The sequence below is a fragment of the Adiantum capillus-veneris genome, chromosome 10, assembly GCF_014529385.1.
Source record: "Adiantum capillus-veneris isolate H3 chromosome 10, ASM1452938v2, whole genome shotgun sequence".
Classification (NCBI taxonomy): domain Eukaryota; kingdom Viridiplantae; phylum Streptophyta; class Polypodiopsida; order Polypodiales; family Pteridaceae; genus Adiantum; species Adiantum capillus-veneris.
Genome location: NC_140940.1, coordinates 59,433,168 through 59,457,809, shown reverse-complemented (window position 1 = coordinate 59,457,809; position 24,642 = coordinate 59,433,168). Strand labels below are relative to the sequence as shown.

Sequence of the window (24,642 nt, the reverse complement as noted above, 5' to 3'; positions counted from 1 at the left end):
CTTCATTGTGTTCTAGAGAATAAAGTGGCAAGGAATCTTTTCTAGAGATAAAGAAAAACAAAACAAACATTCACCGGCGTTTTGGACCTCCAGCTCAACATTCAACCCATGATCCTTTTGCCCATTGCATCCGCCTTACGTCTTGACATCATCTATTTCAACACGTGCTCGCTAAACGGCCCAGACCTCAGGGGAATTCAGGAAGTCTCAGCCCAGGATAAGCCTAGATTCACCCTGTGACCCATTTACCTAACTACGCAGTATAAGCTGCTAAGAGATCATAAAATTCATCCATCTTATTCCTCGTACTACAAGATAAGGACGAATGCAATGGAAAGAGCTCGACAACCGCCAAGAATCAAACAGCAAGCTCAAAATGCATCCATGGGCGAATACTACCTATCAAACTAAGTTCAGGCGTCAAAATACATTTAAGCCCATCTAAAGTCTTTCCATGCCCACAATCCTCGAGCATTGAGTCATTGATCGGCTCAAAATAGAGCACATTTGGTCCCATAGGTCATGTGTGACAATAGTTCTCTCTCTCTCTCTCTCTCTCTCTCTCTCTCTCTCTCAAATATCAACCAACCCACCCAAGAACAGGGGTGACAACCGATTACCGAAATTGGTGGAGCGACATAAAAAAAGTTCTGTTTCAAAAAACCATACCTAGGATGAAGTCTTGAAAAGCTTCCAAGAGGCTAAATATCAATTGGTCACTGGTATTACACTTTGTGGTCACGACTAAATTAAGATGAGCTTTATGACCTAAGGCCCAGAACACAACCCAACATATTGGAGGCTATTTTAGAATAAAGTGTTGTCAAGCCCACGACCATTCCAGGGGTTTTTTTTTTTCCCCCTTTTGGGGTGGGTGGTGGTTGTTGTGGGGTGGGGGGGGGGCATTGATACGGGCAACTCCTCACTGTCTTGTGGGGTGGGGTGGGGGGGGGGGGGGGGGGGGGGGGGGGGGCATTGATACGGGCAACTCCTCACTGTCTTGCAACATGCACGCATAGGTGGTAGCAAAGGTGTTGCGGCCAGTTTTGTCAAGAACTTCAGAAATAAGCATATGATAAACTTCCGACCAAATTATGCAGTGCATTTCCACTTGTAGAAAAGAGGATACACTAGCTACATGCAGATAACTCAGAAGAATTCAGCTCAATCGACCATGCTTGTTTCAGCTTTTGATGTGCAGAAGAAACGGCCAAAGTGCCTGCAAATGTTGGCACTTTTGTATCACGTCATTTAAATCTACATCAGTAGAGCCTTAAAAAGCCCTATTTCAATTTTGCCCTTGCAATCTGCTGAGATCTAATTAACACAATCGCCATACAGGCCTGTTTGCTAGGCAATACAAATGAAGGGGGTAACGAATGCCCTTCCCCCACAACATTACTTTACAAAAGTTATGTTCAGACAGGTGTTGCACCTCCCTAGTAAGGATTATATCGGCGGGAATTACCAGCTTGTTTTTGAGAATGCGGTCCACGACCACCGCCTCTACCTTCTCTATCATATGCACTGACTGATGGCGCTACTGCAGTGCCTGATTGTTGCCTGCAGAAATTCAGGAGGAGCTTGAGCAAGAGCCTTCTGCGACAAAAACGCTAAGTGCAAGCAAAAGCATAAGCACACTTACAGAACATAGCCAATACGCCCATCTGGTAGCATCATTGGCACCATGGCCATTCCAGCAGGTGTGGGCCCTCGGCCATAGATAACAGGCTGTACCTGGAAGGGGACCATTTTCATGTTAGCCAGTGGCCACTGATGTTAGACATCCTCACTCCAACTTAGCCATGTACAAGAAGAATGCATAACAACCACCATAACAAGTTCACATGTACTTGTCTTCAAAACCAGTATATCAAACAAACATAGCAATTATCACCTGCCCAAATCCTCTGCTTCCACTGAATCCCATTGCCATGCCACCGTACATATTAGGTCCTGGAAGTGCAAAACCACCTCTTGCTGGAAGAGCCTGGGGTAGAATGCCAGAACCAAAAGGGGAGGGCATTGCTGCTGCTGCACCCGGTCTCTTCTCAGCAGGTGGCTTGGCAAGGCTTGTTTCAAGCTCCCGACCTGCCCAGAGAAAAAACTGAGCCCATCTCTTTACTGGAAAGCAGACTTAAAAATTGTTTTCTGATAGCTTTTTCACTCACCATCCAGCACATATTTCTCTGATTTCTCAATAGCCTTTAAAGCACTACTCCTGTCAGCAAAATGTATGAAGCCAAAATCACGCTTTGGCTGCCCTGCTTTTGACTGCGGCAGCATGACTTTGGTTATCTCCCCATGATGCTCGAAAAGCTTCCACAATTGTTCTTGTGTTGCACTCTCCGGTAGGTTTCGTACATATACAACTTTCACCTGCCAAGGAAAAGAAACAAAACAAAATACTGATAAACCTGTCGTAGATTCATGTCTAATACTGAACGACGTACTCATGCCTCCCAAACATTCCACACTTCATGGCTCTAAAATAAATGCTTTGCATGTTCATTAATGGGCATGCCAAATCCATAAAAACTCAGGCTGTTTCACATGCCCTCTCATAAACCCTCAAAAACGCTCCAGGAAAAACACAGCCAGCTTCAAAGAGCCTTTTATTACTCAACATAATGACTAAATATCACTATCCAAGATACTCATTATGCTTCATGTCAGCACAATGAATGCAACAGGCGTTTTTCTAAATTCCTGTATAACTCTTTACAGAGCTAATATAGATGCCCCATGCTGCAAAAATCAATCATGGCTATTTTATAAAATGCTTCCACACCAAAACAAAAAAAAAGAAAAAACTAAAATGGATGCAGAGCCATTAGCCACCAATCTTAGGACATGGTCAGGTACACACATGTAAGAATCAACCCTGTTAAACAATAATATTGGTAACAAAACAGGCTAAAATAGCAAGAGCCTTGAATTTAGAAAGAATGGTGTATCAAAGACAACTCCTTGATTAAGGCAAGTTGAAGTAGTAGTAAAACAATTCTCCTCACAAAAGTACTTGCAGGGCTATGTGTTAGATCTTTCCAGCTCCAGGTGTTCAACTATTAACTCTTATCTCTTTGTTGTAAGTCAAGTTAAGCTACAGTTGCTGTATTGATCCATTCAAGTTAAGCTACAGTGCTGTATTAATGAAATCCAGTCTATTTGTTTACTCGATCTTTTTGAAAGAGTTGAGTGATGAGGATAGGACACATATGTCTGATCTTGATAAAGAACGCCAAGATTTTCTCCACTTGCTTCTCAAAGGGCCTGACAGGCGAGTTACCACCCGCTCATCCTGAAGATCATACCATTGATCTGATACCTGGAAGCACACCACCGAACCGGCCACCTTATCATGTGCGCCGAGCCCAGAACGAAGAGATTATGAACCAAGTGAAAGACCTCTTGGAAAAGGGTCTTGTCCAGCCTAGTACTTCACCGTATTGCTCTCTAGTGTTGTTGGTTTTGAAGAAAGATGGATCTTTCTTAACCCGGATGATGGCCAGAATTTTTCAAGAGTATAGACTATTTGTTGGCACTTTCTTTGACAATATCATTGTTTTCTCCAAGAATGAGGCAGAACACAGAGATCATCTGCTTCAGGTCTTTCAGGCATTACGAGATCAAAAGTTAGTGATTAATGCAAAGAAAAGTCAATTTTTCTTACAAGAGACACTTTTTGGGACACACTGTGTCAACGGCAAGAGTGCAGATGGATCCGGCCAAGATAGAGACTACCCGTGATTGGCCCGATTTGAAGAATGTCCATGAAGTTAGAAGTTTCTTGGGATTGTGTTCGTACTACGGGCGGTTCATTAGAAAGTTTGCAAAGGTTGCTTCCCCTTTGCATATCTTGACACAGAAAGGAGTCCCTTTCTCGTGGGGACCCACAGAGGTGACTGTCTTTCAGACTTTGAAAGAGAAATTGACTCCAGGACCAATTTGACTTTGCCAGACTTGCAAAAGTCATTTGAAGTATATTGTGATGCTTGTGGTCATAGTCTGGGAAGGCCATGTCATAAAGTCCAAAGAGCCTGGTCCAAATGTGACTTGGCGGGTCTCTACATGAAAGAACTGAGAAGTCCCATTGAGAAATTGACATCAAACCGGGCATTGAGAACCCAAATAAGAGAACCGACCAGTTTCCAATACTCTGTAGCATCTCATTCCAAATGCTTCCAACAACTGTTGGATATAGCGCTCCTGAGAGAGAAAGATGTCCCCTTCTGTCTGCCATGTCTCGAATCCAAGAAAGTAGTGAAGCAAGCCGAGATCTCTCATCTCAAACTCCTTAGCCAAGGTCTCCATAGTGTTGCGGATGTCAGCCCGTAGACTCGCTAAACGACGGTAGACTTTAGCTTTCACCCGATCTTTACACTGTTTAACTTTACGACACAAAGGAACTTTACGAAGAAACCTGTGCCTGGGATTCAACACTTGAAACAAACCACGGCTTGGTAGCTCCTGTAAATTGCTACGAGCTGTCCCACTTTTATTGGGCTGAAATGACCTACTCTAGCCCAATTTCGGCAACATAACTGCAATAGGTTCACAGACAAAATTCTCATACCCTAGGTGACTACTTGCGCGCATTAGAGCACTTTGACAAACCTGGCAAGAAAATACAACACGCTGACATCTCTGTTTTGTAGTTTCCTCGCTTCCCCGAAGCTCTTGGGACTATTGGGGATTAGAAAGGGTTAAAACCCTAAACCTGCAGAAAAACACAGCAGGCTGTAATTCCTTGTTTTGAGATCTGTTTCGCGTGCCGGTCGCATCTGTAGTAAGCCCTTGAGCTCCCGCACCTATAGGGTTGCTTGCCCTTGATATGGACGAAATTTCTCATGTGAAATCTCTCCAAATCAACTAGTACCTACGAGGGATTAGCAATTAGTTAATCTCCCGTAGCCCTTGAGCTGGGCACCATGTTTTTGTATTCAAAAGGGGAGAGCGGAATCATCGTGCTCCATAGAACAAGGGAGAAGGCAAGCATTCCATTAAAGCTGTAAACATGCACCCACTACCACTGTAGGCTTCACAGTGAGAAAGAAGGCAACCAAAAACAGCCTTTTCTCTCAAAATTGGGCACCCCCAACTAAGGTGTCTTGCAAAATGGCTCACAAGCCGCCAAGCATCCTGTTTGCCTTTTTGAGTTAAATTTCCTAGTACCCACAAACTTATTAAGTGTCGTGTGGGGCCTAAATGACTTTAAACTGAGCCTAGCCAACCTTTCACTCCTCGGACTTCGGTGCCGATTGGCTCGTGGCGACCAGGCCTACGGGTGAAACTCTCAACCGTCGATCGTTTCACACTGGCCATACAATGTCCAGCCATTTGTTCTTCAAAAAGAGGGTCCGAAAAATTAAACAAAAATCAAGAATAAAAATGAGATGGAAAATTAACAACAGAATTTTTAACCCACAAACTACAAATTGAACATTGGAATCATGAAACAACTCATTAAATTCACTTGCTGAAAGCAAATTTACATCATAATCAGTGGTCAAAGAGGAAGGAGTGCCCTCGACCAAATGGCACACACCATCAAGTTTAAAGAAAATTGTATCCGATGCATAATCGATAGACAGAGAAGCTGTCTTATCGTAAAACCATGGCATGCCTAAAATAACATCTACATGCTCAAGGTCCATGATGCAGAAGTCCAAGACTTCGTGGTAGCGTTGGATTCGGAGGTCAAGTTGCGGCACAACCTCAATCCATTGATAGCTCCGACGTTCCGCATAACGGACCACATACGGATGGTTTACGGGTGACGTGTTGAGCTTAAGTGCCTATACCACACGAGAAGAAATGAAATTATGAGTAGAGCCATTGTCGAATAAGACCGTCACAGCATGGCCATTAATTTCTTCTTCAACACAAAAAAGATCGTGCGAGCCAAATACAGCCTTATTAACACGACAACCCAGGCAACTACATGCATTAACATCAAAAATCTCTAAATCAAAACAAGGCAAAATACATGGATTGTCGCCGATGTTTACCAAAGTAGTTGTCGGTGCGGAGGTAGACAGCTTCCTCTTTTACTTCGGACACGACTTGTTGCCATGGAAGTGGCCGGTCTAATCGGTCTAATGGCAATCGAAATAACGGTTCTTCTTCTAATCCTCCATATGAGCTACCTTTGATTTGCCGTCATGCTTTGGTTTCTTCTGCAGAGGGTCCGATGATTGACTTGTGGCTACCGAAGCCTTTGAACGCTTATACTTTGACGTGGAGGGACCACGGCGAGGAGTCTCCCCGTCCGCCGGGCCACCTCCAGAAGCCGCCAAGGTATTATCATAGTTCTTGGCAAACTTGTAGATGTCCTCTAGCGAAGTAACAGGATTTCGCAATACCTCATTCTGGTAAGCCAGTGGCAATCCAAACAGATAAAGCATCTGCAATATGACCTACGGGTCTTCCAAGGCTTTCATCTTATGGACAAAGTCCTTGAATTCCTATGAGTAAGCGTCCAAGGTTTTCTTGCTCATTTCCAACTTGAATAGCTTCTTGAAGCACTCGATCTTATTGACTTGCACAAAGCATTGAAAGTCTGCCCAAGTTGTTGGCTTAGATCGTAACCCAGCCCACCACGCATAAGCCTTGTCCTGGAGCATGATCTATATCTGACTAATGCGTTGGGCATCGGTGATACAATACAAATCAAAGTAGGCCGCCCATTTTGCCAGCCATGAGTCAATGGCAGTCTCTTCACATTCTTTCTTTTCTCCTTTGAAGGGATCGAGATGGGACTCAAGAGGCAAAGTGCTGATGGCCGAGCACAAAAACGGGACCTACGTGTACGCAACTCCCCAAGTTGCCTCTGCATCTCTGCTAATTGTTGCTGCAGTATAGCCACAAGAGATGCGTCGGAGGCGGAAGACGAGGGAGAAAGACCCTCGGGACAAAGCCCGTGTGTGTGTGTGGAATCGGGAGGAGAAAGAGGCGTTTCCTCCATAAGTTGATGTGTGCTAGCGACACCATTCTCATGCGGAGAAGCGTCGTGCAATGCCATGGTGCCTAGAGAATGGACGGGAGTATGTAGTGCCACAAAATGATGATGTGGCAGTACTGATCAGATGGACTAGCTGATGACGTGGCGGAATTGTACGAACCACTGGAAACTGCGTTGGCATGCTGACGTGGCAACAATACGGATTTCCGCGTTTTGCACTGGTTGTGACACGTAGCAGGCGGATTTCCGTGAATTGCGTTGAATGCTTTTTAGGACAGTTTTTGTATCAGATGCTTTTGGGATTGATTGCTTTTGAACTAATTGCTTTTGCGGCTCTTCTTTTGGGGCATCCCTTGTAAGTATAAATAGAGCCCTTCGGACCTAACTCTGTAGAGCATCTAGATCCAGAGTCTGGGAGCAAAGGTCCCTCGGGACTTGTAACTTTGCTCAAGCATTAATATAAAAAGAAATACCCAAAGGGGCGCAAGATTTTGGGGCCAATACCTTTGGGCACAGAACTACGTCGGGCCGAGTCGACTCAATTGAACTATTATTAAAGTGTGAAGTATTTTTAAGTGATTCTCTCATGTGTAGTGCCTGATTTCCGACTTGGGGTGCGCAAGTCTATCACATGTAGCAAAAGGTGAGAGGAAGAGAAAGATGGGGAGCTATGCACGCAAGAGAGGACACACGGTGACTAGAGAATGTCACGTCTTGTTTGTCTACGCGATGAAACAGAGGGTTCAAGTGAAGCAAGCAGAGATAGGGGAGAAGAGCCTCAAAGGAGCAGTGGGGCGACTTAGGAGAGTGCTCGGGATTTGCAAGAGTCGCCAAAAATGGAGGTTTTGCTGGCCTTCTATAGGTGCGTGAACCCCCTTTTAATAAGGGGTGAAGGTCTCACATCCTTTTAAAAAAAGGGTGGTCAGTAAAAAGAGTTCGGTGCTTATTTTAAGGCCTCTCCTAAATTTTTAAAGGGAAGCATTAAGAAAAATCCCTAATGTTAGCCGACTAAAGGTTGCCGCCTACGTGAACCGACCTTCGGATGTGTAACCACCCACTTTGATGCGATGGCGCCGCCATTGGTTGCCGCCTTTGGGCAATGCCCTGCCTACAAGCTGTTGCCGCTACCTCACGTTGCTGCCCCGCAGTTACGGCTTGCTGCTGCCCGCTGCTCTGCTGGTTGCCCCACACTGCCGCCCTACAGCCTCTGCGCTGTGCTAGCACTGCTGTAGAGTGCTATGCTGCCTATGTGCCACCACGGGGCTGCCTACCCACAGCGATGGTGTTTTTCCAAGGCAACACTACATAGTAGTCAAGCACACTCTACAAAACAACAGCTAGAGAGGTGCACGCAGTTCCAACCGCCTGCATAAAGCAATCATTGGCACACACAGTGGCCTTGAAGCAAAAGATTAAAAAATTCTTAGCTTCTGCAGCGCTGCGAAATATACTCCAAAATTGAGAAATTGCTCTCACCAAATGTACACGGAGGGGCTGCCATGTTCTCAGAGTGGCAGCTCTCAAGGACACCCTCATGTAAGAGTCGACAACGGAGAGACAAAAACAAGACATATTGAGCATCCATGTGAATGCCACTGGCAAATCAGCATTCCACACACGAGAGTCCGTGGAAAAAAAAATTACACGAAATTCTCACCATCATCTGGCATGTGCCCTCCTTTCTCGCTAGTAGCGTCCCATACCACCCTATACGAGAGTTGGGAGAACCTGTCAGGCTGACCATCACCGCCCCATAAGCTCTAGTAGGTTTGTGCACGTCGCCATGTCGTGCATACGAGCACGAGGGAGGCTTTGATACCAATGTTAGTCCCTCACCGGATCCGTCCTACGCACATGGCATGACACAAGCCAAACTCCTCCAAGCCGTAGAGCCAATACAGGCTCACCCCCGAGCCTGGGAGCCTGCAACCAAGCGGGCTAGCCTCTACCACAAGGGCCGGTGTCCCATACCACCAAGCCCACACCAATACAAGTGTACGGGCAGAACTGCAGTCCAAGTGTGGTGATCACACCAAATATCTCACAAATGAGGCTCAAGTCCTATTTATAGAACTTCATAACCAAAGGACCATGTTCATTCTCGCCGGACATAACTGCAGGCGCCCATCCTGATGTCTGGGGACGTAACAATTACCGTGGCGACATTCACCATACAAGACAGTGAAGTCTGCACTGAGGGTATTGCATGTGTGTACACTCCATTTACACAATAACAGCAAATACCACATCCGCAACGATGTGAAGGGGCCTTGCAATGGTTGGTTGGGACCCTATCGAGCGTCATTCTCTTCTTCTCTCTCTTTCTCTCCCCCTCTACACATCTCTACTACACTCTCATTCCCTCTCTTCCAGGAAAAGTAAAAGGAACCATCATTCAAGCTAAAAGGAATCACTAACACAAGAAAAGAAAGAAAAGGATTTGTGGAAGTGTAAAACCTTCATCTTCACCATATAAATTCCGTTGCACCTGACATTAATATCAAAGCTTTGAAAATTTTACACTAATCTGCTCATCTGTGAATTTTTTTTTTCTCTCTCTTGTGTTTGAGTGTGTTGAGCATTTCGCCCAAGGAAGCTTCTCTCACTCACGGAACTACAAGACCTTCCATTGTGCGTAGGACCATGCGCCTTGAGCGTAGGTAGTGCAAACACTGTATATCGGGGTTACAATTGTGGTGCGCCTGCAAGAGGGTAGTTGACTTGGTGTGCGCGCCCGACCGCCTCGACATAAAGAAATCCTAGCATGGATATTTGCGGTCATATAATCTTCGACGTGACAGACCGCATCATTGAAGACATGCATTGGAAACGAGAAGATGTGGATTTCTAGCATTAGGAGTTGTTAGCGGCCTATGACGACAAAGGAAGGCACCATCCGCATCAACCTACTAGCTTTGGAGTCTTGGCATTGTTTGAAGAACCATCTCTTCTGTTTACTTGGAGAATTCCATCATCTCAGAAGAGGCATTGCATCGTCATTGATCTATACACGTCGTTGGTAGCACATCGGATCCAGACCATCTGCATCTTCACAATCGGTAGCCATCAATCTAGAGCCAAAGGGTTCCAATCCGAGGCAACTCCCGCGGGAGTTGGCAAGCATCGTGAGCCTACATTCGCAGCCACATCCATTGCAGAGACGAGGATTCATCTACAGCTTCCATCTACTTCATGGTTTCATGAGACATCATACATAGGACTTGCCATGATTCGTGGGCATTCCGAAAGACATATCCATCTTTATCTCTCATTCAGTGTTGCTCTCGCCAATCTTCCCGCGTAGGGGAAGCATAGGTTGGCCGGTAACCTTTATGGACATTGACGTTTGCATATCCAACCATTCGCTATATGAGCATCCATCCGGTTCGTAGTTTGGTTCACACCATCCGAGTTGAAGCAGCAAAGGTTATTGTTTGCCAATAACCATCAAGGGGACCATTGATCTAGAAGGCAATCCAATGTATCATCACCATCCTTGTGTTCCACATCACCCAAGGGAGCCTCTCTTCCAAGTTGCCGTGGAAGACATCATCCAGAAGAAACTTCATCCGAGACCATCTTATGGCGTGCATGGAGTTCGGTACCCGTACCTCACCTTAAGCAGGAGGGGATGTCATGTGCACATGGCTTTGTGTGCCACGTGGTCTTGCTTCATCGACTTCCAAAGCCAATTTTCTCCTCCTTCCTAGATAGAAGTGTGTAGAATCCTAGGAGGATTAGTACAATTTTGTGAGCCTATTCGCAGGACCTACATGTATGGACGTGTCCATTAGATTAGGTTTTCCGGTTTTGGAATCCTCTTGCATAAATGGTTTGTACACACGTTTTGACAGGTGTTCGTACACTACGATGGGTATTTGGCATGGTGTGCATACAGTTTTAGGTTAGAAGAATCCGACAAGCCATTCCCCGCGTCGATCGGATTCCCGGCTGTACAGGGGTACGACAGTTTTACCCAAAACTTAGCCCTAATCAGAAACTTACAAATTAAATCATTTAATGATTTAATTTGTTGGGTTGGAGGGCCATTTGCTCTACCCAGCCCTTACCAGATTTATAACCCAAAATCCAACCCTATAAAGGGAGCACTCAGCCTAGCATTTCATCTCAGATTTTTAGCGCCAACAAAGGAGAGCAATCAACCCAGCCTTTTTTTGCTCAGTTCAGCCAGCGTTTTCAGCAGCCAGCCTTGCGCATTTCCCCACTGCAGATCAGCACCAACGTTTTGCAGTGGCCAGCCCAACGATTTGCAACAGATCAGCCTAGCCCTATCCAAGAGCAGCAGATCAGCCAGCGTTTTCTGTTTTCAGCCCATTACCTTGCCGGAGATGTGCGAAATCCGCCAACGCTAGCCCTCATGGATGCGGTCCGGTCCTTTGGCAGCCCATTGAGCCTCCCCTCGGCAATTCCCATGCCAGCATCGAGTGCTTCATTGTTGTCCATCATTGCTGTCATCGAAAATCTTCCTTATCAACCCTTCATTCCTCTCACATCGCGAGAGCAATTCAGCCCCAGATCCACCCCTTGGTGGCCGTCCGCAATCCCACATTGAGACAGAACCAAAGGTGCATCAAATCAGCCCCAGAGGTGCTTCAACTTGAAGAGTTACTGCAACGTCATTCACCATTCGAGTCAATAGAGTCTGCATTGGAGGTATTGCATGTGTGTACATTCCATTTACGCAATCTAAAAGCAAATACCACATCGGCAATGGTGTGGGGGGCCCTTGAGAGGGTTGGTTGGGACCCCATCGGATGTCATTCTTCTCCCCTCTCTCTCTCTCTCTCTCTCTCTCTCTCTCTCTCTTGGGGGGGGGGGGGGGGGAAATCAGGGCTGTATATTACTGAGTACAATATAATCCCCAACGGATGCCAAAATAGCCTATCACGTGGGGTGTACAAGCTGAATGTAAGGGTGAGAGCCACTATAGTGACAACTCGACTAGAACAATCTCATGATGGTCTGTGTGATGTCTCTCTCTCTCTCTCTCTCTCTCTCTCTCTCTCTCTCTCTCTCTCTCTCTCTCTCTCTCTCTCTCTCTCTCTCTTTTTTGGAAAAATCAGGGCTATATATTACTGAGTACAATATAATCCCCAGCGGATGCCAAAATAGCTTATCACGTGGGGTGTACAATCTGAATGGAAGGGTGAGAGCCACTATAGTGACAACTCGACTATAACAATCTCATGGTGGTCTGTGTGATGAGTGAAGGAGAAACCACTGAGGGGGGGCATAATGCCATGTAATCTGGCCAACTGTAATTGTGAGGAAGAGTGGTGATCTGGCCCAACGCCGTAGGAAGGCAAATCGACGGGCCTCGGCTGCTGTAGAGGTACCTGAGGAAGAATCCCACTGCCAAATGAGGGTGTGAATGATGTCCAGCCAAATGGCCGTGAGGGTATCCTGAAGGAGCTGTGGTGCTGCACTGAGAATGTGAAGACAGCGAGCTCTCCAAATATTCCATAGTGTAATGCTAGTGATGACTGAAAAAACTTCATCACGGGTCTGAGGATCCCCCTGCCAAGCGATCTATGGTAACATAGCCAAAGTCCCTCACCGATAACCAGTCGAGGTATCTCTCTCTCTCTCTCTCTCTCTCTCTCTCTCTCTCTCTCTCTCTCATACCCCTCTCTTCAGGGAAAAGTAAAAGGAACTATCATTCAAGCTAAGAGGAATCACTAACGCAAGGAAAGAAAGAAAAAGATTTGTGGGAGTGTAAAACCTAGATCTTCACCATTTCAATTCCGTTGCACCTGACAGATGGTGTACTGTTGAGGATAATGAGAGACTAGATTCGAGCACTGACACGCTCCGATAGCTTTGCTCTCGCAAGGTCCTTTGGCTTTTGAAAGTTGTTGAAACAATGTCACGTGCACATGGCTCTGTGTGCCACGTGGACATGCTTCATCGACTTCCAGAGCCAATTTTTCCCTTCTTCCTAGATAGAGTGTCTAGAATCCTAGTAGGATTAGTACTGGCAATTTTGTGAGCCTGTTCGCAGGACCTACATGTCCGGACAAGTCCATCAGATTAGGTTTTCCGGTTTTGGAACCCTCTTGTATAAATGGTTTGTATAGGCGTTCTACCAGATGTTATTACAATCCGGTAGGCATTTGGCATGACGTGCATGTAGTTCTAGGTTAGAGGAATCCAACGAGCCATTCCCCGCGTCGATTGGATTCTCACGTGAGCAAATGTGTGACACTTTCACCCAAACTAGACCCCCCCTAGCTCAATTTTTAATAAATCAACTTATTGATTTATTTTGTTGGGTCTGGTGGATAGCTTGCCCTACCCAGGCCTTAAAAAATTCTTAAGGCCTATTCCTCACCCATAAATGGAGCAGTAGATCCCTCACTTGGCATAAGTTGCAGAAGGAACAGATAGCACCAGCCAGAGGGAGCATCCCAGCGTTTTTGCTCCAAATCAGCCGGTGTTTTCAGCCAGCAGCAACAAGAATTGGCGATTTTGCTGGGGATTGTCAAATCAGCCCTAATGCTACTTCTTCCTGCAGATTCAGCCAGTGTTTTTCATTCTCAGCCCTAGCACTGCATTCAGCCAGAAGATCAGCCTAGCGTTTTCAGTTTTCAGCCTTCCGTTGCCGGTTGGTGTGAGATCTGCTAACGTTATCCTTTGCAAATGCAGTCCAGTACTTCAACAACCCATTGAGCCCTCGCCGGCATTGAGTGCTCCATTGTTGTCCATCATCGGCCTCGCCGAGATCTGCATTTTCAGCCCTCTCACATCGGGAGTGCAAATTGAAAGCGCGAAGGAGAGGCTACCTGGAGATGCGCGAGGTGGAAGAGTGCAGGTTTGGGCCAGGTGGAGCCATGCGTGAGTGCAGGAAGCCTGCAGCACTGGAGATCGAGAAAACACACACACACACACACACACAGAGCTCATACGATTTTGGGGAAACCCACTTATATGGTTTTGTGGCCTTCCCATTTTTATTATAAGTGACTTTAACAAATGTGTCCGGGTTCAATGAGAACCTTGACAAAGTATAAAAATATACATAGAGGGGGTCATTTAGGCCTTTAACCCAACAACCTCCCACTTAAAGGCATAAAGGACGCCTTTAATCTAACCAACTCCCACCAGTTGTATGCAATGCTCATGTTGAGCCTTAGCAAGACTACTGGTAAGAACATCTGCAGGGTTATCCTCTGTATTGATCTTAGTCAAGGTGACTAGACCATCCTCCAATACCTGACGTATGAAGTGGTACCACACATCTATGTGTTTGGTACGCGCATGAAACATGGCATTTTTTGCTAAATAGACAGCACTCTGGCTATCACATCCCAACACTGGAGTACTAGCACGCATGCCAAGTTCTTTTGCAAGTCTGCTTAATTAAATGGCTTCCTTTGAAGCTTCTGTGGCTGAAATGTATTCAGCCACAGAATGTATTCTGAAATGTATTCCTTTGAAGCTTCTGTGGCTGAAATGTATTCAGCCTCAGTAGTACTCAGTGCCATAATTTTACTAGAATACCAAGAGACTGCACCACTAGCAATAGCAAATACATATCCATTGGTAGATTTCCTAGTATCCATGTCACCTGCCATGTCTGCATCACAATATCCCTACAACTTTAAGTCACTCTTGCCATAATAAATACGCTTTGATTGTGTACCTTCTTGCAAATATCTCAGAATGCATTTGACAACTTCCCAATGCGCTTTGCTAGGATTCGACATGTATCAACTAATAACTCGCATTGCATAAGCAATGTCGGGACGAGTGGCAACCATAGCATACATAAGAGAACCACAAGCTGATGCATAAGGGATTCCAGTCATTGCTTTCAATGCCACGTCATCCTTTGGGCAATCTGCTTTGGTAAGCTTGGTGTATGGAGGTAAAGGTACTCCAAGAGGCTTAGCATCAACCATATTAAATCTGCCTAGTACTTTTGCAACGTACTTTTCTTGAGATAAAAACAACAATTTCAGCTTTCTATCTCTTTAAATACGCATGCCCAAGATATGCTCTGCATCGCCTAAATCCTTCATAGCAAATGCTGAATTTAGTCTTATGTTTCCCGGTAAGCAACATGTCATCCACATAGAGAACAAGTATAATGGGACTACCATCTTCATCCCTTTTCGTATACAAACAATGATCTGTATGGCTGTGTTTAAAGCCTTGAGACAGCATAAAAGTGTTAAACTTCTTATACCACTGCCGTTACAAAGCCCTTTTTAGTTTGCATACTAGTTCCTCGCGTGTAGGAACTACAAAACCCTCGGGTTGTTTCATGTATATGTCCTCCTCAATATCACCATGCAAAAACGTTGTCTTTACATCCACTTGATTCAATTCCAAATCAAGCACTGCAACAAGAGCAAAAAGGACGCATAACGTTGTAAGCTTTACAACAAGGGAAAAGATTTCTTGAAAATCAATTCCTTCTTTCTGTGCATATCCTTTTGCAACCAATCTTGCCTTGTACTTGGGTTTTTCATCCACGATCTTAATTTTGTACACCCATTTGTTAGGAAGAGCCTTTCTCCCTTTAGGCAATGACACAAGATCCCAAGTATCATTTGCATACAAGGGTTTCATTTCCTCTTGCATTGCAAGCTCCCACCATAAAGAACGGTTGTACCTCTCACCCACACTATTAAAAGACGGATTATAAGGGGTTATCAACTCCCTTTTGATCCCATTATCATCACAAAAACGTTGGAACTCAACAGTTCCATATCTTCCTCCATTGTCCGACCTGGGACATTTAAGCTTAGCACTCTTTTGAGTAGTGACAAAAGCATGAAACTTCTCACTTTTCAACGAATGCACCCATCCTTTCCTAATACAATCATCAATAAATGTAACAAAATACGATGCACCACCAAAAGACTTAACATGCATAGTGCATACATCGGAGTGAATAAGATCAAGAGGATTAGCTTTGCGAGAGACACCAGAGTAATAAGAAGATTTCTTTTTATTTCCATAAAGACAATCGTTACAAAAATCTAAGTTTTTGCCTTTTACATCGACCCTCTTCAAAGAGGAAGCACATCAATACCCTTTTAGCTCATATGGCCAAGTCTCTTATGCCACAATTCCGTATGTGAAGCAACTTCAGCAACAGCAAGAAACTTGTCAGCAAAACTTTGCATCGAAGATAGTACAAAGTACCTCTTTTAGACCCTTTTGCAACAAGCATAGAGCCCTTAAGCAACTTCCATGAACCCCCAACAAAGATGGTAGTAAAACCATGCCCATCTAACGGTCAACCGATAGAAAACTTTTCTTAATGCCTGGTACAAACCTGACATCATTCAATAAAAGCTCTTGACCATTGTTAAGAGCCAAGCGCATTGTCACGTACACATCTAACCCTATGTATACGTGGACAAGCTACTTCATGACAAGGGTTCAGTTCAGTTAGCCTAGCTTAGAAAGTGTTCTGGCACTTTTGTGAGTTTGTTCGCAGACCGTGCATGTCCAGGCACTTAGAGTAGATGCATATCCTCTGGTTGCACATAATATGATCATCAGATTACCATCAGAACCCATCAGGAGCATTTTTACAGTGCATAGACCTATTTTCCTCATTTTAGCCATTTTTTTATTTATTATTATTGACTGACTTTTGTTGGGAAACTGGGTGGGGCAATTTGACAAGCAAGTATTTAAGAAAACCGAGCGCTAGCACTTTCTGGCAAAAGAGGCAGCAGGGACCAAACATCCGACAGTGCACCTTCTCAGCAAGCCCCCCCCCCCCCCCCCCCCCCCCCGCCGCAAATACCATAGCGTTTTTGCTTCAAGACTCAACCCTCGCGTTTTACAGTTGCAGATCAGCCCTCGCGATAGAAGGTTTCCACATTAGATCACTAGCGTTTTTGCATCAAACGCAGATTCAGCCCTAGCGTTTTTGGATCAGCAGAACAACATAGCGCTTTGTAGATTCTCGACGACAGAACCTTCAGTTGCACCAACATTTCAGATTACAGCGTATAGACACCGCAGAACAACCCCCAAACCTCGCAGATCTCACCTTCCCGCAGCAGATCCTCGCCGCACGGTTAGATCAGCCGAAGTTAGCAGATTCAGCCCGGAAAACGCAGATTTCAGCATCTGCGTTTTCAGCACGTCATCGTCGCATTACCGACATCACCGACATAGAGTCAGAATTCAGCAGATACAAGATTTGCAGATTTCAGCCCATCTCGTCGTCGTTGACATCGTCGGCAAGTCCATTGCATTGTATAGATTTGTGCAATCAATAGTAGACCGCTCTCGCCATAGAGAGTGGGAACTTCGTAGGAGGGTTTGACAACATTCTGGTGTCGTATTCTTCTCTCTCTATCTCTCAGTCTCAGCACCATCACTCACAGTGTTTATCCACTTTGTTTGTGATCATTCACTTCCGTTGCACCTTACATTGGTATCAGAGCTTTGGCAGTGTTCTGTATCACTCAAGGAAAGAACCACAAGAATTTTTTTTGCTTGTTGCGGTCGCATGTAACCCAAGTCCTCTTGGGCGTGTCGATTTCTCATCGTGTTTTTGAAAGGTGATAGGAAACCCAAGAAAGAAAGGCTTGTCCAACCTTCCCTTGTGTCTCTTTTCACTCATTCAGGGCCGACCGTGCACTTAGCGGCCGGCCAATCGACGTGAGGTGGGAAAAAGCAACCTTGGTGTGAGCCCAAGGCCACAAAGGGGTGCGCCCACGGAAAAGAGAAGAGCTCGGGTAAGAGAAGATCCTTCTCTAACACAGATTGCAAGCGAAAGAAGCACCTCAAGAACTCAACAACTCAAGAATCCACAAACCCAAGAACCACAAGAACCCAAGTTCCTCGTGAACTTCAGAACCCAAGACTTCAGTGTATGGTCATTCCCCGAAGCGGAATGGATACTTCGCATGGAGGTGACGAGCATGGCCAGTGGCGAAGAAGAATTTTCCCGACCAAGAGGTTTTTCTGACTCCCCCCCCCCCTCTACGCCAAGGATTTGCACCAAGACAGACAAGCATCCTTGGATCATGCAGAGCGCTTGGCGGCCGAGAAACGAAAAGAAAGAAAAGCAAAAAGAAAGGCAGCTATTAAGCGTGAGCGTGAGCAAGCGCACTTGGCGGCCGAAGACAAACGAGCGGCCTTGGAGTCAGAGCATGAGGCACTAAGAGTCCAACGCATGCAAGAGTTGGTCCGACAGGTTCTCACCTCGAAATCCGAGCCAGCCAAAGATATTGGTGGTTCATCAAGTGGCGCAAGCCGAGATTAGGACTCCAACAACCCCGTCATGGAGAAGTTGACATTTCGTAAGTATGACGGTAAGATGGATGCTAGTGTTATTCATTCTTGGTTGCATCAATTTAATGCTTATTTTGCAACAACTAAGAAGACAGGGAATAGCAAGGTTCTTACGACAGCCATGTACCTTGCTGGTGATGCCATTAATTGGTACTACGCATGGCAAGAGGCACAATTGGCCGGGGACCTAGAGGCAGTCGATGAAGACGCGCCCCTTTCCTCCAATTTTCAATTAGCTTGACTTCCAAGACAAGCTCAAGGCGCGGTTTATGCCACCACAGTACCTAGCGCGGTTTAAAGAGGATTGGCGCAATTTCAAGCAGAATGGTATGCCATTCATATCTTTTTCTAACCGTGTTTTGCAGCTCGGCACCCATTTACGCAAATCGAATCATGAGCGCAAAGAGGCTTTTCTTTTTGGATTGGACGAATCTATCAAGTTTGATGTAGAAGTCTTCGACCCCGCGGAGCACAACAAAGGAAAGCCTAAGGAAAACAAGACCTCTCCAACTACCACTCAGACTTCTCAGAACCCGCAGAACGGTAAGAATGGTAACTCTTCTAACCAATTTTCCTCTAGTCGCTCAGAAAAGAACTCTCCAAATGAACCTAAGGGTAAAGCTAACACAATTGCTAAACCTAAGCTCACTCCACGTGAAAAGACAGAAAAAAGAATTTTAGGAGGGTACATCACGTCGGAAGAACAAAGCATTTATTCTAAGGAAGGTCGATGTTATCATTGTCACATTAAGGGTCACATAAAAAGAACATGTCCTAAGCTTGAATCTAATGAATCTAAAGAACCCGCATAACCCACTGTCAATGCAATAAATGAAAACCACGAGTGTGACCCAAGTTTCTCATGATCCTCCCATTGATGAGTCTCTCATTAAGTGTTATGATCATGTGAAGGGTCAGCGTTTTGTCATATTGTTTGACCCAGGCAGTATGCATGATGTGATTAGTGACTCTCTTGTCGAAAGAGCCTCCTTGGAGGTTAGCAAGACATCCCCTTTCGAGGTGTCGGGCTTCGCTCTCGGTATGGACTCTCTCATCACGCAATAATGTTTTGTTCAGTGTTCAACAAGCGTCCTTCCGGAGAAAATTTGTCGTCTCTCCTTTCAGGATGTGATATGCTTTTAGGCATTCGATGGTTTCGTTAGCATAACCCTCTCATTGATTGGGCAGCTAATACTTTCACTTTCAATGCCAAGAGTGACTCTCCCATTGTCATTCGTGGCAAGCAGATTGTTCATTCTTCATCTCTCATTTCTAATGTGCAGGCGAAGATTGAAAAGAATCAGGAGAAGGAGACTCTCTCAATCTTTTCTTCTCCAATCCACGACACACATGTTTTGCTTGATAAAGATGTGATTATTCACAATGATGATGATTTGCATGATAATAATGTACAAGGATGATGGTTTAGTTGATACTTTGTCTAGTGAAGCTAACCTCGTTGCAGATTTGATCAATCACGAAGCATCAATCTTGGCTCTCGAGTCGAGGTCCCAAGAACCCTCTCAGGAAGTATAATGTGTGCGCATCATTAGTCAGCACGCATTGTTCGAGTGTTTTATTCGTGATGCTTTCTTGTATTTTAGTCACCATCCTTACGTGATCTCTTTTCATAGGCATGACATATTGTACGATCACGATTCACTCATGAATGAGCACAGATATATGCGGATTACTCATGAAAAGATGAAATGTTTGCACCCAAGGAATTCACATTCCATGTCTCTTCCTTGGCATGACACAGTATCCGAAAGAGCACAACCTCAAGCATCGGCATTTCCATTGTGATTTGCCACAGTTGATAGATTTAGATCAGAAAGACAAGTTTCGATTCCATTGTTTGTGCGTGTTCGATGAACGATTTGGCACTCCGTCTATATGGTCATCTACATTGCATGCACGGCAAGGAAGGATCCGGACGTACGTACGGTACCGTACGTCCGTAGCGTGTCATACGGTACCGTACGAATATGTAGTGTACGGAATTTTTTTGGCTTTTAAAAAAAAAACCCTACGCGAGTGGCCTCTTATTTTCGCCTGGCTGGGTTTAGTTTAGGCGCCTTATTTTACTGGGGATTGTCTGCAACAGTGACCTGCAACCTGCAAAGTCCCTGCAAAGTCCATCTGCAAAGCCTTTTCGCGCGTGTTTATCGGTAAGAAAGCAAATCTTTTGTCTCTCCCTCGCACATTTCTTTGTGATTCTCTCGCGATAGCACATGCGTTTTAGTCACAATGTCGTGTTCCTACTGCATGTGTAGGTCTACCATGCCTCGCAAACCCAACCCAGTCTGGAGCGCACACACCAATGTCATTGCGGTGGTAAATACAGGAGGGTAAGCAGGATCAGGAACACGCACTTGGACTTGCAAATATTGTGGAAAGCAAAAGACAAGAACGGTGACGTGTGTGTTGAGGCACCTTACCAAGGTGGTAAGGTACGTAAGGTACGGTATGACCTGTAGGTAGTACCGAATGGATAGAGTTGTTAGGTACATAAAATTCGTAGGTTTTTTTTTTAAAATGCCAAAAACCTACAATACGGTTTGTACTTGATAAAAAATCCACAAGTATCACTCAAAGGATGTTAGTTCACTATTCTATAAACCAAGGCAAAGCTTTCATACGAGTTCCTGATCATGCTTGCCCTCCTATATTCACCACCGTAATGACGTTGGTGTGTGCTCTACAAATGCAAGTTGTGTCGAAATGTCTACAAAACTAGGTGTTGGGATAAGGCTAAAGAAGGGCAAACCAAAAATTCCTGCCACAATAGGGTTTATTTCCACACATTACCCACACTGCGCCAGCGGGGGGGGACCGAATCCGTACGGTACGGTATCGTACCGTGCGGACGTACCGTACCGTACATATCCGTACGTACGTACGGATCCTACCTTGCACCTTACTGGCATCGGCACTACTGGCCAATGCGGAGGATGCAAGCTTGTTCGGCGAGAGATCGAGGATGCTTTGATTTTAGAGCACTTCCCAGGAGGGGGTCTTCCCTCGTCCAAGGGTAAGAAAGTAGATGAGGCAACACAGGATGCCTTGCAGGATGCATTGTTTGCAGATTTTCCAGATGCACCGACTCAGCAGGAAAAGGACTCGTTGTTCTCAGGATGTAGATGAGGATACAGATCAAGGGACACGCATGTATACGCAGTCTACTTTGCCTTCACGTGTCCATGCACAGTCCTGGGTAAAAGAGAGGCAAAAAATTGCAGAAACAGAGATTGCTCGCACTCTCATAGAGTGCAACATTGCATTTAATGTCTTGCGGACAGAGCATTGGAAGCGAATGGTCCTAGTCATTGCACAAGTCGATGCCACAGATTCCTGGAGTGGCTTGGATTATCAAAAGATGCGCACAAAAATGTTAGATGAGCAACGAGAGATCATTGACGGAGCATTGGTCCCAGTGAAAGCTGGGTGGCAGCAGTTTGGTTGTACTATCATCTCTGATGGGTGGAGTGATATTCGGAGACGCCACATTATCAACAGCCTTGTTTCCTCTTGCCTTGGTACATACTTCCTACGTGTTGTGGACGCGAGCAAGGCTAGTGAGTGTATTTCGGCAGAGTTTATTTTTGGGCACATTCGGCAAGCCATCAAGGAGGTCGGGAAGGATAATGTCGTACAGGTACTCTATCATTCTCGAGAGTCGAATCTCTTGCGCTTTTTAGTTTGTCGAATCATCTTGGTCGTATAATGGTCACTGGTTTTGCAAGTTGTTACGGACAATGCGTCCAACTGCAACGCGATGGGGGAGATGGTTGAGGCGGAGTTCCCTCGCATAGTTTGGACTCCATGTGCTGCACATTGCCTCGACTTACTCATGGAGGATATTGGCAAGTTGACTTGGGTACAGCTTATTGTCTCTGATGCGTCGAAGATGACTACTTTCTTCCGCAAGAAACATCAAGCACTTGCCATATTCAGGAGTCACAGCACACTAGACATGGTGCGTCCCTCGCAGCCTAGGTTTGCATACATGTACCTAGTACTTCAGAGGCTTTACAGGTTGAGGGATCCACTGTTGCAGACAGTTGTGGACCCTAAGTGGCGGTTGATGCACCATGCGCAGACGGAGCCTACCAAGTACATACAAAGGAAAGTGCTTGATGAGAGCTTTTGGGTAGAGGTGCACTCTTTGACAGTGGCTCTCCAGCCTCTCTATGTTCTCTTGCATGTGACAGACGTGGAGAGGTCGACTCTTGGCCTTGTGTATCATCTATTCATGCAGATGAGGCAGCACATAGCAACATGTACCTCCGTGACATCAGAGCGGTAAGTCAATGCATTTGAAAATTGGTATTGTATTTTGGTTCGGCCTTCTCTTGGAAAGTGGATATTGTATTTGTTTTAAGTCTTGACTGTGAAGTCTTGTGAATTGCAGGCGACGGGATGACATCCTTGCTATTGTGGAGAGTAGATGGACGTATATAAGTCGTCCTATTCATGGGATGGCTGCTATACTCCATCCTCTCTACAAGACTCCAGAGCTTTTTGCAGAGAGCGGTTTGCTCAACTTGTGATCGGAGTACCTAGACATGATGTTCACTGAGGATGAGCAACTGGACCTTGACAACGAGATGAGCAGCTACATGAACAATCTAGGACCGTCTTTCTTGAGGAGTGTGTCTTTGAGGCAGGAAGCTACCAAGCTTCCCCTCACTTGGTGACAACACTATGGCAGAGCCGAGCTTCCAAATTTGTGCAATCTTGCACTACGTATTCTCTCACAAGTATTCTAATTTCTCGCATAAACCAAGCAGTGTGTACAACGCTCAGGGTGTTTCGCGGTTCTCATTTATTCCTTTATCTTGTGTGTATGTCATATGACATATGTCTCTAGAATTGCTCAGCTGGTGCTTGTGAGCGCAATTGGAGCACCTACTCTCTGACACACACGAAGATTCGAAACCACTTGAGCACTATGCAATTGGAGAAGTTGGTCTATTGGCTAGCGAACATGAAGCTCGTGCGTAGTTTTCATGCTTTGGGGTCACCCAAGCAAGTAAGTCTTAATAATAGATCATTGCTACATGAGTCTTGGATATGAGAGACTCGATGTGAAAAATTAATACTTGGCTACTTTTGAGCAGGTAGATCCGACTCAAGTGAAGATGGTTCCAGATCCTACTGCACAAGAGATAGATTGTCGGATCAGAGATGAGCAGGTGTAGATTCTTTGACAGCTTCATAGAGAGCTTGAGAGCGTGGATCGGCGGGTCAATAGATCACGAGCACGAGCCATGGCCATCCCTCTTCGCCAAGAGGTTGCAAATCCAGAGAGAGCACGACTGGAGAGCATTCGCAGAGGCAAGCTGCATGTGAGTGTGAGCAGTAGTTGTGGTCGAGCGAATGAGACAGTGCGTCTCATTCTGACTGAGGAGGAGGATGACCCATTTGAGCTACTGGAGGCAGGTGCTTCAAAAGATCCATTGTTGAGCCAGAGTTTGATGAGGAGGGCAATGACTTGACAAAAGGAGACATGGCCTCCTCATCTTCAGAGTCCGATAGGGATGTTTGAGTATCTTGATTGCTATGTAGTATGTAGTATGTACTTTGTGGCTGCTAGCATCATAGAATGCTTCCTAGTTCACTTTTTTATTAAGTCAGGACTCGTGCTTTGATCCACCTTTGTTTATTGTGGATGAATTATCATTGGATGTACCTTTTGTTTGATGAGATTATGGTTTACCATTTATGAAGTATGTCATGCCAGTACTTTAAACTTTTCGAGTCTCGTCTGTCGTGTAGTGTGCAATCATGCAATGTGTAAATCAAGATCACTATGAAGCTCTTTGTAGTTTGTTATACTTATAAGTTATGATTATACTATCAAGTACAGACTGTATTGTAGGTTTTTGGCTTTCAAAAAAAAACCATACGAATTTTACGTACCTAACAACTCAATCCATTCGGTACTACGTACAAGACGTACCGAATACGTACCGTACCTTACAAACCTTTCCACCTCGATGCACAGTCTTTAGAGAAGACTAGAATTTTTCCAGTCACTTTACATAGAATGGGTATATTCATGTTTTTGTGTTGGAAGTGGTTTCGGGAATTTTCATCCTCGGAGATTCTTGAAGAAGGTAGACGCATGACTATAGACGAAGTTGAAGCATTGAAGGAGCCAAAGATGACTTTGTGTCGCTTTCGACGCGGCCCAAAGAAGCAAGCATTGCAAACCTTTATGAAGTTCAAGTATCGCATGACCCACGCATCAAAGTGGGCCGGCGAAGAGTCCTTTCCAGGATTCCAAACGCTATTGGTGATCTCTCTCGACACCATACAGTTCGGTACCAGTACCTCACTTTAAAAAGGAGAATGTCACGTGCACATCTAACCCTATGTGTACG

The 24,642-nt window shown here is 45.2% G+C and overlaps 1 protein-coding gene across 4 annotated transcripts in view; it reads right to left on the bottom strand.

Moving 5' to 3' along the window:
* Positions 1 to 1,057: 1,057 nt before the first annotated feature.
* The window catches only part of LOC147448920 (heterogeneous nuclear ribonucleoprotein Q-like), a 69,144-nt gene continuing 45,559 nt past the window's right edge, over positions 1,058 to 24,642 (bottom strand). For 3 of the 4 annotated variants that reach the window (XM_086521335.1, XM_086521336.1, XM_086521334.1), the window contains 4 exons: positions 2,172 to 2,379; positions 1,898 to 2,091; positions 1,646 to 1,737; positions 1,159 to 1,563 (listed from right to left, as the gene is read on the bottom strand). In XM_086521335.1, the coding sequence (XP_086377461.1) occupies positions 1,440 to 1,563; positions 1,646 to 1,737; positions 1,898 to 2,091; positions 2,172 to 2,379 (618 nt within the window). In that variant the 3' untranslated portion in view covers positions 1,159 to 1,439. Of the gene's footprint in view, positions 1,564 to 1,645; positions 1,738 to 1,897; positions 2,092 to 2,171; positions 2,380 to 24,642 lie in introns of all 4 variants that reach the window. The other variant, XM_086521337.1, reaches the window with a different exon arrangement.